At 45.4% G+C, this 18337-nt stretch overlaps 1 protein-coding gene across 6 annotated transcripts in view; it reads left to right on the top strand.

Annotated features, from left to right (window-relative positions):
• The window catches only part of PIEZO2 (piezo type mechanosensitive ion channel component 2), a 453482-nt gene that overhangs the window by 273381 nt on the left and 161764 nt on the right, over nucleotides 1-18337 (top strand). For all 6 annotated transcript variants that reach the window (XM_070050492.1, XM_051851439.2, XM_051851440.2 and 3 more), the window contains exons 6-7: nucleotides 5263-5473; nucleotides 7711-7924. In XM_070050492.1, the coding sequence (XP_069906593.1) occupies nucleotides 5263-5473; nucleotides 7711-7924 (425 nt within the window). The remainder of the gene's footprint in view (nucleotides 1-5262; nucleotides 5474-7710; nucleotides 7925-18337) is intronic.

The raw sequence follows: 18337 nt of genomic DNA, 5'->3' as shown, positions 1-18337 counted from the left end.
CAGCCCCCTTGCCTTTTCCTTCCTAAGCTCTTCTGTTGAGACGAGCCCATTCTGTTAAGATAAATTGTTAACTTTGGATAATAAACAATGATAAACAACTGGTGACACTTCAGAAAAATGCTCTCTCCCAGATGATAGGGCTCCTTACATATAACTTTGGTGCACTCCCATAATAATGTTTTACAAAGCTTGGTTTCAACCATGAAAAGGAGGAAAATGTATACAGCAGCATGCAAAGCTTTGGTCTGGGATCTGAAGTTTGGAACCTAAAGAGGGAGATAAAATGCTTCAATATATTTTGCACTTAAGGGAGTAAGCTAGGAGAGGATTCAAAGTATTTTCAAATTGTGACTGTTTAGCTGAACTCTGACATGAAACTCATTTATCAGAGGTTAGCAGCACCAGCCTGGGCATGAACTCTACACAGCCTGATTCTGAATCACCAAGGGGAGCGCTTTAATCACACGGATGTTCCGTTACAGTGAAATTCAGGAATTCACTCCCAGAATTTCTGATTCAGGAAGTTTGAGGCTGAGCCTGGTAATCTATCCTCTTAAAGTTCCCCAGATGATCTTTGGGAATTATTTCAACCCAGACTCCTTTAGTGCTTAGGAGGTAAGAACACATAGACATTCAGGTTCTATCAGAAATAACTTATTCCATCTCCTATGTTCAGATTGGATGGAAACGGTGCCTAAAGGGCTGATGCTGTGGTCTGACGGTACTAGGACTGCTTCCAAGGGCAGGAGACTGTGTAGGGTGGGAGAGCAGCTATGCCTCTATAGTGCATTTAGATCCCATCCAGGGCAGAGAATAGGGTGAACTTGTGCAAAGTTGACTCCATAACCCTTGGGACCTCACCTCCTGAAATGAGAGATGCTGCTCTCGTGAATATTTGTTATTGAATTGGAGAATCAGCCTCTTGTTTTGGTATTCACTTGATGTTATTTTATCTTTAGTTGACGAGGTGTAATTGTGTGTATTTCTGAGGTACAAAGTGTCATTTCAACACCTGTCCATGCTGTAGAATGTGCAAATCGTCCAATGAGCATGTCTGCCACCTCCAGTACTATTTCTTTGTGTTGAGAAGATTTGAAATCCTCTCTTTGGGCTGTTTTGAAATGCACAGTGCATTACTCAGAAATGTAGTCACCACAATAGATCACCAGAAATCCGGGTCTTCTGATCTCACTGGAACTTTGGCACCCTTGACCCGTGTCTCTTCTTCCCAGCTCCTGCCTACCGCCAGTCCCTGGAAACCACCACTGTACCCTCTACTTACACTTTTAGATTTCACATGTGGGATCCTGTGGCATTTCTCTCTCTGTGCCTGGCTTATTTCACTTAGCATAATATCCTCTCCATTTGTCCCTGTCATAGCAAATGCCAGGACTTCCTGTTAAAGTCAGGAGCTTGCAAAGAGGTGAGATAAAGGGCTTAGAAGTCTTTATATCAGTTTTAAGATTTTGACATAGACAGGAGTTGTATGTAATGTGTTATTTGATTGACTTTTAAAACCGGAAATGAGCTCCAAGGGGTTAACACTTGAGTGATAGCCACTCCTTCTGTTGCGTTGTTCCAATGCAGACACACACAGTGACTCTAGGGAGAAGGCTGCTTGTTAGTAAACATGGTGGAGTGAGCCTGTGCTCTGCCAGAGTCTCCGTGTTTATTCTTCAGTAGATGAACCATTTAGGAGGAAAACGCCTGCCTATTAGTAAAACCAGCCTCGATGTGACTAATGGCAATTCTGGCCCCAACCTACTGGGACAGCAGGGGCTCTGGAGTCTGGCCTGCCCCACTCACAGCTCTCTCTCAGCTTAGCAGGTTTAAAAAGTGGTTCCACCGAGGGCTCCAGGGATGTGGTATGAAAACGTTGGGAGGCCCGAAGAACAGTGGTGTGTTTATGCAAGCCACAGGGGCCCCAGGCCTGCTGCCCAGAGGTCAGGGAGCTGCGTTTGCATAACCTCACAGAGGCTCCTTGACCAGAGATTTCTGTTTGATTTAATCTCCATCCATAGCAAGTCTATAATTGAATAAGAAGTCATTTATTATGAAAGTTTCGAGTGTGTTTCTGACTATGACCCAGGCAGTCCTCACTGCATTCTTGCTTTGTTCAAGTGCAGCGATGAAAGAGTAGACCAAACTTCTCTGCTAGAGGGAGATGGTTGGAGTGTGGTTCTACCTGTGGTTTGTGGAAAGAAGACCTAGATGCCCAGTCTGTGTCTGCACAGTGGTGTGGGTGTGGCCAGTTACTCGGTTCCTGCAGAAAGCACAGGCGAAACCAGGGAGCAGGCATGACAGCCAGGCCATGAGAGCTGGGGACAGGATCTGTTGGGGTGGAAACACCTTGTCCCAGGCCAGGACAACCTGTGGATTCCAGTTCCCCAGGCTATCCCCTGCCCGTGATGCTTGCAGACAAGGGCACATGGATACTGTTGGGAAGGCAGAGGGGTGGCACCGTGATCAGCACCCAGGAGAGAAGCCATGTCCCTATTCTGTCCAAAGAACCTTCTCAGACCCCTGACATTAAACACTGCCCACATGCCAGTGAGTCCCAAACCACCCACTCCAGCTCTTGCCTGTCTCTACCCGCTGTGTGTCTGCTGCTCTGTCCACCTGCTTGGCCCTTCCAACAAGTACGCCTGAAAGCTGGTTCAGAATCAAATTCCTATGACAACGATGTCTACTCTAAGCCCCCTTCCTATGCCTCTCCTAGCTGTCCCCATCTTATCAATGAAGACAACAGTGTAGCAACTACCTTTTGATTCTCCTCTATCCCCTCTCCTGCCACATCAAATGTGCCAGCTATCTGTGCTGGCCGGACATCCAGCACACACCCCACCCCTGACCACCTCCTCTCTCCCTGGCCACAGCCCTAACCTCAGAGTTGCTGCTCAGCTCTGCTTGTCCTCAGGCAGCCATTGAAATAGCTTGTGAAACGCATTGCCTCATGTCCTGTAGCAGATGGAGTGATTTCAGTTCAAAGTCTGATAATTGCAGGTTCAAGGGGAATTAAGGACGGAGAATGCAATGGTGAGTCTGACCGACTCATTAGGGAGTTTTGCTCCAAGAGGCAAATGTGGGTGGAGGGCTGTGTTGGTCTACGGTGAGATAGCCAGGGTTGTTTGTTGGGGGAGAGGGGTGGGGGAGGAAGGTGCTAGATTGCTTGCAGGGGAGAGGGGAGAATGGGCTTTTGCTCTCCTGAGAAGATGGGCTCTGGTCACCATTGCTGGTGCACCTGCAGCTTGCCCAGTTAAAGGAAGGTGGAGTGTAATCGAGGCAGGCAGGCTGTTAGAGGTTGTCTGGGCTTCTGGCTAGAGTTTGGTGCTCTCTTCTTGTGAGACAGGCAGCAGAGTTGTCTGCTGCTGAGGAGGAGGAGGGTGAGGAAGAGGTAACAGTCCTCTAGAAGAGTGTAAGCGGGACACTTGTCTTGCTGAGCACACCGTACAGCCTCCTACTAGCTCTTCCATCCACCAAAGATGCTCTTTCCTGGGACTTCCACTTGGCGTTGACCTTCTGATCTTGGCTTAAATGTCTCCTCCTCAGAGAGGCTCCCCTGGCCTTAAACCTGAAATAGCCCTGCAGCCAGACATAGCCTCTCACCTTGTTGGTCTTCTTGGAATAGCATTAGTTGCTGGGTGATACCCAGGTTGGGGCTTTTCCCTTGCTTCCCTGTTTATTGCTGTGTCTCTTACCAGAAATACATGGACATGTTTGGCCCTGTATAGAGAGGAAAATGTAATGGATAAGTATGAGATGTTCCTTCTGCTTCAGCAAAAACATCTAGAAATATCCTGCTAGGGAATGGTAGAGCCCAATTTACGTATACGAACTTGAGTTGGCCCAGGACTGAATTCCTGTGTGTGCATGTGTGTGTGTGTGTGGATATGTGGGGGTGGGAGTGTGAATGTGTGTGTATGTGTGAGTATATGTGGAAGTGAGCATGTAAGTGTGAGTGTGTGTGTGTTTGGGTGTGTCAGTGTGTGTGTGTTGTGAGTGTGGAGGTAGGAGTGTGAATTTATGTGTGTATGAGTGTGGGTGTATATGAGAAGTGTGTGTGTGTGTATTTGTATGTGTATGTGTGAGTGTGTGTTTAGTAGGTACAGTAGGTAGATGGCTGTGGAGGTGTCTCCCAGAGCCTTGATTCATCATAGCCAACCCAAGTCACCCATGGTCTGTCCTCTCCTTGGCCAGTAGAAGTGATCTGCAGGTCACTCAGCCCTCTGGGCCTGCCTTCCTCCTGTGAACTGAACTGCAGTGTGAACCAGACATGACCAGTGAACACTGTGGGAATATCTAAACTGTATGTCTCAAGAAAGAACCTTTAAAATGTCGACCTGGACAGGCCAGGTTTCCTTCTTTACTCCTTGACCAGTGGTAGCCCTGGACCTGCTGAGGCTCCCGGCTCTGCAGCGTGGGGGGCTGGGGATGGGACATCTAGGGGCCCTCAGATGTCGAGCATCTCAGCCAGACTCCCGTCGAATGCGGTGATGCCTTCTATTCATGATTCCTTTTTGTAGAAATCCAAACTCTAACCCTTCCAGGCAAAGATTCTAAATGGGCACAAACATGCCCTGTTCATGCTTTAAAAATGAACCATAAAAACACCTGAGCCCACCCAGTTGAAAATGTTGCATGGGAATAGATCTCTCCTCCCCAAGTCTCCCATGACAGTACGGAGGTCTGAATCGGCCAGCAGCCAGCCCGTGTTTCAATGTCTAAAAGGAAGTGGCTGCTGTATCTCTATACAGGTAGCCAAGACCAACCGCTCATCCTCCCGAGTCAGGAAACAGTGAAATAGCGAACAAAGGTAAACTTCCAAAGGAAGAAGTATTTCCCAAACTCCGATTGCCCCCACCCCTGCCACCCCCGGTTACAACCACAGAGAGCTTCATCATACCCTCTGCAGATTCAGTGGCAAACCGAATTTGAGGATCCAAATCCAGAGAAACCAAAGCTGCAATTGCTAGTAGATGTTTCAGAATTTCTTCTGCTGCCTAAAAATCAAGAGCACCTGCGAGACATGTCCTTAGGGACCCGCGGTGAGGGATGGTCTCTGCCTCTTCAGGAAAGATCCAGGGGACTCGGGTTCAGGCAGGGACTCTCAGAGACTCAAAGGAACAGGCAGAGAGGCGGTCAGCATTTTTTTGGCTGATTCATGAAGTCTCCCTCCCTGGCTGACCCATCAATTTAGGAAGCCTTGAGTCCGCTGGATGGGTAGGCAGCCATCGGACTGGCATGTTTTCTGGTTTTCTTTAGGCTGGAGGAGAGAAAGTGGATCCAGAAGAGGCGCTGATTTACGACGAGGAATTTGATGGAGGCGATGGTGCCGAGGGGGAGCTGGAAGAAAGCACCAAACTAAAACTGTTCCGCAGGTTCGCCTCCGCAGCATCCAAGCTCAAGGAGTTCATTGGCAACATGATTACCACCGCGGGAAAGGTGGTTGTGACCATTCTACTGGGCTCCTCAGGTGAGCGCGCCTAGCACGGGCCTGTGCAGATGAATGGGAGGAAGCAAACAAGGGATGTGTCTATCCCACGACCCCAGATCACAACTGGCTACACACGCAAAGCACACGAAGAAATGATTTTTCCTGTTCCGTCCAAATTTTGATGTTTTTGGATGGTTTCTATAAACCTCTGTAAAATAATCATTTTTCTATATCTCCTAAGTGACCTCATTGGATAAGTTTGGGTTGGAATAGCAACTCCTCCTCTTCCTTAGTGCCCTTGCCTGGTGATCTGCTCCAGGCAGCTGCCTGTGTGCTCCCACCACAAGCCACGCCTGAGAGTTCTGAGAGCCTGTTTACATTGGGTCATTCGTAATCTTAATTTAACTCTCCAGGATATACTATTTTTCATCTGAAACGAGATTGTGATCTTCCAGCACAGACACTCACTTCCTTGAAATTTTGGCCATGGGCTGCTTATTCCATCATAATCTTATCTTGATCTTTTCCCTCCCTCCAGTCGGCTGCTCACCAGTGTTCTGGAGCTACTGATCTCATGAGTGTAGACTCATTCCAGCTGCTTAGTTAAAATTGGAAAGATGAAACGGTTTAATTTTCCTAATAGGAAAAAGAGAGAGAAGGAACATAGAATTTCTCAAGAAATAAAATTTAATATATATATATATTCTTTTAAAGATGAATTTGTTCGCTGTGGCTCATTAGGCTAATCCTCCACCTGCGGTGCCAGAACCCCAGGTTCTAGTCCCGGTTGGGGTGCCAGATTCTGTCCCGGTTGCTCCTCTTCCAGTCCAGCTCTCTGCTGTGGCCCGGGAGTACAGTGGAGGATGGCCCAAGTGCTTGGGCCCTGCACCCACATGGGAGACCAGGAGGAAGCACCTGGCTCCTGGCTTCGGATCGGCGCAGTGGGCCGGCCACAATACGCTGGCCATAGCAGCCACTTGGGGGGTGAACCAACGGAAAAGGAAGACCTTTCTCTCTCTCTCTCTTTCTCTCACTGTCCACTCTGCCTGTCAAAAAAAAAAAATGACTTTGTTTGAAAGATTACCGAGAAAGGAGGAGAGACAGAGACATAAAGAGATCTTTCATCCACTGCCTCACTTTCCCGATGGCCACAACAGCCAGGGCTAGGCCAGACTGAATCCAGGAGCCAGGAGTTTATCCAAGTCTCCCACATGGATGGCAGAGGCCCAAGCACTTCGGCCATTTTCCAATGCTTCCCCAGGCCCTTGGCGGGGAGCTGGATCAGAAGTGGAGCAGCCAAAACTCAAAGCAGCACCCACACAGAATGCTGGTGTTGCAGGCAGTGGCTTTACCCACTATGCCACAACCCCAGCCAAACTCATTATTTTAATAGGCCATTTCAAAATACTCAGCAAAAGTACTTTAAGAGACACATAGGACTGTGCAGTTAGCTTGGTGATCAAGATGCCCACATCCCACACCAGAGTACTTGAATTTGAGTCCCTCTTCCTGCTCCTGATTCCAGCTTCCTGCCAGTGCAGACCCTGGGAGGCAGTGGTGATGGTTCAAGTGATTGGGCCCCTGACACCCACCTGTGAGATTTGAATTGAGTGTCTGGCTCCCAACTTCAGCCTAGCCCAGCTTCAGCTAGTGAAGGTATTTGGGGGGTGAGTTATAGGTGGATGCTTTCTCTCTCTCTTATTCGCTCTACCTTTCAAATAAATAAATAAACAAACAAGCAAACAAACATATACAATGGGACTAATTCATTTAACACCCCTCCCCCTTTTGGTGATAAAAAAAATCCAAATTTTGTCAGATAAGAGGAGAAACTTTGCCATAGTAAGTAATGTTATAATGACTTGTAGTTAACTAAGGAAAGAAAATCTTTACAAGAAAATAATTTCAGGAGAAGTTGGAGTGGACAAAAGTAGATTCCTGAAAAATTTGAGGGGAAAAGCAGAAATAAGGAAACATGCAAGTAAATATGGAAATTTTACTGGTCTGAAAAGTGGATTTTATTCAGTTCAAACCCACAGGCAGAATACAAAGTATTCCCTTGTAGCTACAAATTTATCACTTCACATATGACTTTCATAACAATAAATAGCATATTAATTCTGATCATAAAAATGAATTAGGATTATGGCTTTTAAAACCTGACCCATCCATGAAGACATACAAAGGAAATTCACATGCTTCCCAACTATGACATGTACTGAGCAGTGAGTTTCCAGCCCTACCCATTTGTCATGATTGCATTTCTCCCCCCGTAGGTATGATGCTGCCATCTTTGACGTCGTCTGTATATTTTTTTGTGTTTCTGGGTCTGTGCACCTGGTGGTCCTGGTGCCGGACATTCGACCCATTGTTGTTCAGCTGCCTCTGTGTTCTGCTGGCCATTTTCACGGCTGGACACCTGATTGGACTCTATTTGTACCAGTTCCAGTTCTTCCAAGAAGCAGTACCACCCAATGACTACTACGCAAGGTAAGCAAAATCTCTGAGACATTCCAAAGAGCGCTTGCTGCCCCTGCCCCTCCCAGTCATGACCTTGATTGGACTTTGTGGATTGGCAGGGATTCTTCTTGATGGCATCTGGTGTGTAGAGCAAAGACATGGCGGCTGGTGGGGAGGCAGAGGAAACAGTCTAGCACTTCAGTTGGATTGGATCGCAGTCTGGAAAGCAGAAGAGGCTCTCCCAAGTGGAGGTACCTCTGGGATGCAGACAAGGACAGGGCTCTGCTGTTTGTGGCAACTGGAACAGACAGGGTCTCCACTGAGGAAAGAGAGGCAGCGAGAACCTGGTGCACAGAAGAACAGTAAGGACAACCATCCCGCCTCCAAGAGCTCGCAGGCCAAACAGATGAAGTAGAATTAAACATAAAAATAATAATGAAAGAGACATATCTAATAATTCACCTCAATAGAAGGTGACATCACACCAATCCCTAATTGTGAAAATGGGAATTAATGGTAAAGAATCCAGCATTTACTAAGATGTTTTAGAAGGAATTTATGGCCATTCTTAGTTAATAAGGGAAAATACCTTCTTCCAGGATATAACTGCTAATGAAAGGGAAAGGATTAAAACAAGTAGAAAATTATTCCTTATCAGTTCCTTGCTGACATGTTTGATTCTGGCCGCAGCCAGAAGTCACTACTTCAAAAAGTTGTTGGGGCAAGAAATGTTTGTCCAGTGACAGTCTAACCTCACTGATCGTTTTCTAATTGCAAGGGAAAATTATATGTTTATAACAAAAGTCAGTGCCATAGCAAATTGTTCAAAGTTAACATGAACAAAAATTGAATTACCAGACATTTCACTCCTTTCACTGTGATGCAATGTGTGATGTAGATAGCCTTTAGACCAAACCCAGTGTAAAGGAATCATAAAACATAGGCAACAATCTCAGTGGCTCCATAAGAAAGATAACACCCAGAATGTGGATTCTAGAAGGCAAATGTCTGCTCTTCAAAGTATTGAAGACACCCAGCAAACTCATGTGAAACACATCTCTAGAAAGATCCTGGCTCAACAGTAATCTCTGGATGGCATCTGTGGTTAAATGGGGGAAATTTCATTATTCATTGGATATTAACTCATAGTATGGTTTTGTGGATATCTGGAGAAATGGTCCACCTGAGGAATATTTTAGGGATAGAGTGTAATACTGAATGCAACTTTCAAAAGGCTTAGCAACAAATGACAGAGAGAGAATTATTTAAACTGGTAATCAGTACGGAGTTACCGATTATTCTATTTGAACTTTTCTTTGTCCTTGGAAAAGTTCATAATTAAAAGTTACAGAAAAAGAAAATGAATAGAAATGGCAAGAGAGGATGTGAATGTGAAGTGAAAATTGTGGCCCGAATTCTCTCGGCAGAGATCCTGGAAACTGTGTGGTACTTTTGATCTTCCCGCTGAGAAATGAGGAGCCTGTGCTTTATAGGAACAAGAATAACCATATCACACCAGCAGTACAGGTCTGCGTCCTTCTTTGAAGGCATCCAATGTGGCTTCTGTGTGATGGAAAATCCAAACATGGATGAGTATACAGGCCCATTTACCTTGCTTTGATTGGGTCATGTATAAAATCCGGATATAAAAAATTCATCAATCAAATCCTAAGCCCAACTAAATTCAGTAAAAATAAAACTTGGTGCCTGACACAGACACACACACACACACACACACACAAATGCACACACACAAATGCACACACATAGCCTTCCTAATTCCAAGTCACTTTAGCTGAACCGATTGCATTAACCTGGACATTAAAGAAGTGTAATTCACTCTCTTGAGAGAATAATGTTGTAGAGGCATACTAAACATAAAGCATCTTTTTAATGGTACATATTCACATTATATTAAATTTTAGGCAGGACAGAATAAATGCTAAATTTGAGTATAGACATTAGTTCTAAAATGCATCTTTAAATTATTTTTGGATGTTTAATTTTCAGCTTATTGAACACATTAAAAAACAAATGATTTGGACTGTTGTAAGGGCTGACTTCTAGGGGATGACTTAATTGGAAATGTAAATATCCTCTGCTGGGCAGTAGTTTTTTAGTTTGGGTTTTTTGGGTAGTTTCTTCCATGTTAGTTTAAGGCTCTTTTCTGCCATCTAGGGGCAGATAAGAGAAACTACAAAGAATGTTCCCGACTGCCTTGAAAACACTTGTCTAGATCAGGGAAATTTTCTGTAAAGGATCAGCTGGTAAATACTTTAGGTTTTGCAGGCCATGGGATCTCCGTAACTATTCTTTCAGAAGCTGCCACAATGCAAAAGCACCCGAGACAGGATGTGGAAGAATGAACGTTACTGTGTTCCTGTGAAATGTTGTGTGTGGGTACCAAAATTTGAGCTTCATATTCTTCTCACATTTTATCAAGTATTGTTTCTATATTGATTTTCCCTATTATTTAAAGTGTTTAAGGTAGCTCGTAAACTGTTCTACAAGAGGTGTTGAATGGGACCTGGCCCTTGGGCCATAACTGGCCATTCTGTGACATAGATAACAGTGGTCTGATAGCGTAATAACTTTCTGTATTAGGTTTTCATTTGAATGGTTACATACTTAGAAATGCAATTTCAATTTATTATAGACATTTTAGACAATCCCTTTATAATTTTTAAGGTGTGTTACTATCATCTCGTAGAGTAAGTCATTAGAAGTTGGGTTGCTTATCAGTGTACAGAAAATTTGAGTTAAACAATGCAATAGATAAACTCCCTTGCTGTAGTCCCCTCCTCCATTAATTTGGTGATGGTGGTGCATTGCATTTTATTCCTTTAAATCATGGAAATTAATAACTTTAAAACAGTTGCTTTTTCCTCGGGCATAATTTCAATGCATTGTTACTGACCCCAAAGTCTGAGCTGGAAGAAAGCAAACTGCAGTTAAGCAGAAAAAAATTATCATGTGTGGGCATTTTTTGCTAATATTATGACCATGGAGTCATTATCCTTTATCGAAAGCTGCCCTTAATACATTCCAAGCAGATTTGTCTTCTCATAAGCTTTCACATGGGATAATTGGTGAGAATTATCCTTATTTTTACAAACACTGAAATTTTTTGTCATTAGTATAACCGATGCTTGTAGGTGGTTATTTGGAAAGATGAAATAAAGAATAAGGAAAAACATTATAAAAATATAATTCATCACTTCTCAGCCTTTTGGCTAAGATCAAGTGTATAATGTAATCCAAACTCCCAGAAATAAGTATAAATTTCTTTTTAGTCTGTATCCTTCCAGTGTGAGAGGCTATCAAGAAGTCTGTGGATGGGCCGGCATCGTGGCTCACTTGGCTAATCCTCCGCCTGTGGAGCTGGCATCCCATATGGGCACCAGGTTCTAGTCCTGGCTGCTCCTCTTCCAGTCCAGCTCTCTGCTGTGGCCCGGGAGGGCAGTGGAGGATGGCCCAGGTGCTTGGGCTCCTGCGCCCGCATAGGAGACCAGGAGGAAGCACCTGGCTCCTGGTTTCGGATGGGCGCAGCACCAGCCATAGTGGCCATTTCGGGGGTGAACTAACGGAAGGAAGACCTTTCTCTCTGTCTCTCTCTCTCTATCTGTCAAATAAATAAATAAATAAAAGAAGTCTGTGGAAAACAGAATTAAGAGATAAAATTTTTTGGTGCAAAGATTTTTGAAATTCATGCATATAAGAGATTTCAGGCCGGCGCCGCTGCTCTCCTCCAATCAGGAGCAGGTCCTACAGTTTATTGGTTGAACTGGAGGCGGCTGTGTAGAAGCTGTTTTCTCCTCTCCCAGCGCCATATTGTGGGAGAGCAGATGCATAGAATAAGTCTTAATTCCAGTAACTTAGTCTAGTCCGGGTTGCTCCCCACAGAGAGAGATCTTCCATCCGTTGGTTCACTCCCCAATTGGCCACAACAGCGGGAGCTGTGCCGATCCGAAGCCAGGAGACAGGAGCTTCTTCCAGGTCTCCCTCGCAGGTGCAGGAGCCTAAGGACTTTGGCCATCTTCTACTGCTTTCCCAGGCCATAGCAGAGAGCTGGATAGGAAGTGGAGTAGCCGGGACTCAAACCAAAGCCCATATGGAATGCTGGCACTGCAGGCAGCGGCTTTACCCACTACACCACAGCACCATCCCCTTAAATTATCTTTTAATTCCCCTTTACCATGACTTTTCTGATGACCTGTCATATTGACTTTTGAAAAACAAATTTTGAATCATATTTCACGTGCTGTTTAATATAATTTGCCTGTCTCACTAAAGGAATGCATTTTCCTGCATTATAAAAGATTCTTGTAAATGTGATTTTCCCAGGCTGAAAGATGTTTGGTTGCAGCTGTATTACAACTGAGTCACTCCCTGGGTGCCGACCATGTGACTGGTCCTCATTTGTGTTCTCATGGGTAATTCTGTGATGGGCACCCACAGTCCTTGTGAACCCAAACAAAACTCACGGTGAGCAAGACGCAACTCAGTGACTTCTGAGTGATCAGAGAGCCTCCAAAGGCTCTGTTGTTCTCACTTCTGCTTGAGGGCCCAGACCTTTCTAAGGCACAGGGCCAACAGTGTGTGAATTTTTGTGATGTCCTCACCATGCAGCTGTAGATCAAATTCCATGTCTACTTGTGCACAGATCTGGAATTCCATTTTTCTTTACGGTGGTCCCTCCTGTTAACCCAATGGCCCCAGACAGTGATGGAATGTTTCCATTACTTCTCCCCATGCATGTGTGTGGAAGGTAAGCAGGGACAATAACTCTCTGGGACAACAGGAGATGGAACTAACGTTGTAGTCTGTTATAATCCTAAAAACGGACTTAACGGGTGAACGTTGTGGTGCAGCAGGCTAAACTTACCATTTGGGATGCCCATATCCCATAACAGAATGCCTGGGATTGAGTCCTGCTCCACGTTTGATCCAGCTTCCTGCCTTAGTACTTGGGTTTCTGCTACCTACATGGGAGACTCGGAGTTCCTGGCTCCCGGCTGTTTCAGGCACTTGGGTAGTGAATCAGTGGATGGATGATCTCTTCCCCCTGACAAGTATACCACTTTGCCTTTCAAATAAATAAATTTAAAATCTCTAACTTCTCTGCCCTCCATATCCCCCAATTCTTTTTTAAAAATATTTATTTATTTGAGAGGTAGAGTTACAGAGAGGCAGAGAGAGAAGGGGGGGGGGAGGGAGAGAGAGAGAGAGGTCCTCCATCTACTTTTTCACTCCCCAAATGGCTGCAACAGCCAGAGCTGAGCCTATCTGAAACCAGGAGCCAGGAGCTTCATGTGGGTCTCTCATGTAGATGCAGGGGCCTGAGGACTTGGGCCATCTTTCACTGCTTTCCCAGGAATATTAGCTGGATCAGAAGTGGAGCAGCCAGGAGTGGCATCCATATGGGATGCTGGCACTGCAGACAGTGGCTTACCCACTATGCCATAGCGCCAGCCCCCCAATATTCTCATAAAACAAATTAGTGACCACAGTTCAAAAGCTGGTCTGGCAAAATAAATCTTCAAAAATGAATCCATATGAATAATTTTAAGACCCACATAGCATTCAAAATAATCTCTATAATAGATATAACTCTATAACAATGATTGTTCTGGCAGGACTCCTTTAGAAAAATGGGGAACTTAAAAAATTCACCTTAGCTAAGACTACACTTTGTAGTCCCTTTCAAAGATTTTGTATTTTCACAGGGAATTTCTGTAGACAGCCAACTCCCTAAATATTAAAAGACATTAAGTGAGAATGGAAGCATTGGAGTGGTGGGGCTGATGTTCAGATTCTCCCAGGCATGTGTGCGTATCCTCACCTGTCACCACCTGTGACGCTGTCCAAGTTCATGAATCTGGGAGGGCTGGACAACTGCTGCCCCAAGAACTTCCTGCACTAGAAGTGTGGTTGGTGCCCTGGGCAGAAGACGGGACAAAGGCAGGGAACATGATTCATGCCATGCAATCATGAATATGTGCTGTCCTTGTGGGCACTACACTTTACTTTTATCTACTCATTGGTGATTTACATTTCAAGTCAATGTAATAGTTTGGCTTCCACCACTGGCCGTTTCCATATATTGGTGATACCTAAGGTAATTCTGACATGAATCATCTAAAAACAATCCTTGATGGAAGTGGGCTTTTTATTTGTTTGTCTTGAGTTATCCAGATAATGCAGGTACAATTGCTGAAGTAGGTAAGAGTTCTGGGCTGGCAGGAGACTGAAGTTAATGTCTGTCATTTTCTTAATCATAATGTAGCTGTGTGGAATACACAAATTTAAACCAGTTAATGAACAGTTCACCTATATCATGCACAGAGATGAGTATGTGACTTTGAATAAATCTTTTCCTTAAAAAGGTTTGAAAGAGTTATAGAGAGAAAAGGAGAGAGAGAGAGAGAGAGAGAGAGAGAGAGAGAGAGAGAGAGAGAATTTTCCATCAGCAGGTTCATTCCCCAAATGGCCACAATGACCAGAGCTGGACCAGACCAAAGCCCAGAGCCAAAAGCTTCTTCCAAGTCTTCCATGTAAGTGAGAGGCCCAGGAACTTGGGCCATCTTGGGCTGCTTTCTAAGGCCATTAGCAGGGATCTGAATTGGAAGCAGAGCAGCCAAGACTCAAACCAGTGCCCATCTGGGATGCTGATGCTGCAGGCAGCAGCTTAACCTACTGTGCCGCAGGGCAGGTCCCTAACTTTGTTTTTTTGTTTGTTTGTTTGTTTTTGTTTTTAACTAGGTCCCTAACTTTGAATAAATCTTTACACTGTGTTTCTAAGCTGTCACCATTTCCCATTCCAATCCCTCTTTTTTCACTTTGGTTGTGAGGCTTGAAAATGAAAGGATGGGACTGCATAGAAAAGATTCTACAGTCATTCCCTGTGAAAATGGCATCTTCTTTGAAATATGGGGGTACTTCAAAAATTGGTGCAAAATGCAATTAAAATGTAAGTTAATTTTGCTGTAGAAATGTATGAAGTCCACGCATGCCATGGGGTCATGTGAAAGTTTATGGAGGGATCCAGCACTGTGACACAGCAGGTTAGACTGCTGCTCATGTCTCCGGCACCCCGTATCTGCTGCTCCACTTGTGAGTCAGCTCCCTGTTGATGTTCCTGGAAAAGCAGCAGATGATGACCCAAGTACTTGCACCCCTGCCACCCATGTGGAAGAACTAGCTGGAATTCTGGGCTCCTGGCTTTAGCCTGGCCCAGCGCTGGCTGTTGCAGCCATCTGGGGAGTGACCCAGTTTGCTCTCTCTCTCTTTCTCTTTCTGCCTTTCAAACAAATAAATTAAATAAATATTTAAAAATGTTTATGGGGGCCAGCAGTGTGGCATAGCAAGTAGGGCCACCATCTGCAGTGCCAGCATCCCTTGTGGGTGTCAGTTCAAGTCCTGGCTGCCCTACTTCTGATCCAGCTTCCTGCTAATGCTCCTGGGAGGGCAGTGGAGGATGACCCAAGTAGTTGGGCCCCTGCACTCACGGGGAGACCCAGAAAAAGCTCCTGGTTCCTGGCCTCAGATTGGCTCAGCTCCAGCTGTTGCAACCATTCGGGGAGTGAGTCAGCGGATGGAGGATATCTCTCTGTCTCTCTCTCTCTGTAACTCTGCCTTTCAAATAAATAAATCTTTTTTAAAAAGTATTCATGGAAAGTGCATACTATCAAAAATTGTTTACCAAAATCAACTTAGCTTTTAACTCTATTCTCCACCAATTTCTGAATTACCTTCCTATGATTGAATACAATAATTTGCCTTGCTGCCGTTTTTAACTTCTATTTCAATAAATCGTGGGGATTAGAAAATGAATTATGCAGAGTGAAAGAAAAGCTCATGTTTATTTCAGTGTTGAAGCAACATACAAAATAAAGCCTAACTGACACTCCAACATGGAGTTGACTTCATGACAAAGGAGGAAAATATTTTTTTAAAAAAGTAAATATGTAACATTTATTATATTCAAACTGTTTTATACTAGCCATGCATATCAATTATACTCACGGCCAGCGCCGCGGCTCACTAGGCTGATCCTCTGCCTTGCGGCGCCGGCACACCTGGTTCTAGTCCCGGTCGGGGCGCCGGATTCTGTCCCGGTTGCCCCTCTTCCAGGCCAGCTCTCTGCTGTGGCCCGGGAGTGCAGTGTAGGATGGTCCAAGTGCTTGGGCCCTGCACCCCATGGGAGACCAGGATAAGTACCTGGCTCCTGCCTTCGGATCAGCGCGGTGCGCTGGCTGCAGCGCACCGGCCACGGCAGCCATTGGAGAGTGAACCAATGGCAGAGGAGGACCTTTCTCTCTGTCTTTCTTTCTCACTGTCCACTCTGCCTGTCAAAAAAAATAATTATACTCATATGTAAGGAGGAATGAAGGCTCCCGTACTGGATGTCGTATCAATTCTGTGAAGCCAGTGGGTACTTTAGAATACGTGAGAGTGATAGCTTCTCTTCTCTGAGGTCGGCTGCATTGGCTTGGCAAGAGATTAAGTAACCCAGGTAATTAAAGTGACTGCATTTTTGTAGCCCTGCCAAGGATTGCTCTGCTGTGCCTGTCTTGCATTAGCATGGCATGAGGTTTAGTCAACAGAAACACCACAAAAAGACTACGTTGTTCTTAATGGAGACCAGTTGGCAAGAACTTCATTGAACCCAGTCCAGCAGTGTGGGGAAAAGCAGGAGTGAAACATGTCCCTTTAATGCCGAGGAATGCAAATGAGCCCAACCACCTTAAAGGCTTTCTTTTACGAATTCATCTAGACCAGCGCTAATCTGTAAACCTGCTGGGGTCTCATGATAAGCAAACGGGTAGATTCTTTGGAAAAGATTCTTCCTGCTCAAATGACTTAGTCTACAGGGGCTCAAGGATCATCTGTGCTCATTGGAGACTTGAAAAACGGGAGCCAAAACGGAAAGTACTCAACTTTCCACCGATCCGTGGAAGATTGCTAGGTTTATCCCCCGGAGCCCATCTGGACAATGTGCCGCACCTTGTGATCATTTGGAGGCCCAGGGCAATGGAGTGTCCTAACCAGCCGTTGTGCACAAAAGCAATTACTAAGCCTCTGGGTGTACACCTAAGTACTGGGTGTCTGTCCGCCTCAGCTACCCGAGACTTCTAAACCTCGCCTTCCAGAGGTGCGGCCAGGATGAAACGATGCAGACCAGACTTGTGACCTTTGGCCTGTTGGAGGCATCTCCCAGGGAAGACCTCCCTTTCAGTTTTCATGGAGAAGACTCCCTGTTCTCTTCTGGGACCTAGTTAACCAGCTGGTGTGACTCATTCTACAGGGTCTGTAGCTACAGAGAGCAGCTCACCTGCAGACACCTGACCACAGGTGAGGACCATTCTGCCCAGGTGCCCTCATTCCTGCCGGCAAAGATCAAATGAGTGCTCCTCTGTTAACAAGGTGACAGTGAGAGGGTTATATAAATGCTCCAGAGCTCGTTCTCTGGAGCCCCCTACAGCTCAGATTGAATCTTGACCTTGCTACTTCTAGGAGGAGCACCTGGGCAAAACCCTGTTTAAACTCTGTGCCTTTGGTTCCTTATCTGTGAACTAGGCATGAAAATTGGGCCCAGCTCAGAGCAGGGTGCTGCGTCCAATAGGACAGTATGTATCCAATGCTTGGCAATGAGTGTGTGTGTATCTCTGTGTGTGTCTGTCTGTGTATGTGTGGGGGGGTTCTGAGAAAAATGGGACTGATTTTTATGTTGATTCTGCATTTCTAGTGTTCCGACTTGTCTCCCTCCCCTGCGTGGGACAGTTCTAGCCCCGTCTCTAATCACACTCGCACTTCCCTGAGCACATAAAGCTCCATCCCCACTGTACTGTTTTCTCCCTTCCCTGCTTACTCTTCTCTCTGCCTCTTTCTCTCCCCTCTAGCACCTGCTCGGGTGCCTCCCCCTGGAAACTGCCATTGCCCTCTGCAGACTTGCTCCCTGGTACGCGCTGTGCCAGAGCGAAGTCATCCGTTTACCCTTATGTCTGCCCTATTGAGGGCTGTGATGGGGCTCTTTGGGCTTCGGTGCTCTGGGGATTTCGGTGCCATTGACCACACATTGGGCTCTCAGGAACACTCAGCTCAAGCTTATTTTATTGCTGTTTCCTAAAACCCTGGCTTTTCATCTCCTTGTGTATCAAAAGAAGATAAAACTTGTATTTCCTGACCTCCAAGTCCCAGAGGTGGCCACCTGCTACAAGATGTGTAGGAACACTGCTTTGCAGAAAGATCACTGCCAGTTTCATGAGGCCCACTGTACTTGCACTGCCGTGAGTGTACGGTACATGCCCCCTGATTATTGAATTTCAACTTCAGCCTAGGAACTAAGAAGGTTGTGGGAGATGCAGCTGTGGTTCCTTAAGTGTGGTGCTGGCAAACATTTAGTTTTTGCGTTAAAAAAATGATGGTTTTAAATTTATTTAT

This window comes from Oryctolagus cuniculus, chromosome 10, assembly GCF_964237555.1.
Source record: "Oryctolagus cuniculus chromosome 10, mOryCun1.1, whole genome shotgun sequence".
Lineage (NCBI taxonomy): Eukaryota > Metazoa > Chordata > Mammalia > Lagomorpha > Leporidae > Oryctolagus > Oryctolagus cuniculus.
Note: the sequence above shows the minus strand (reverse complement) of the source record. Positions and strands in the feature narration are given on the sequence as shown.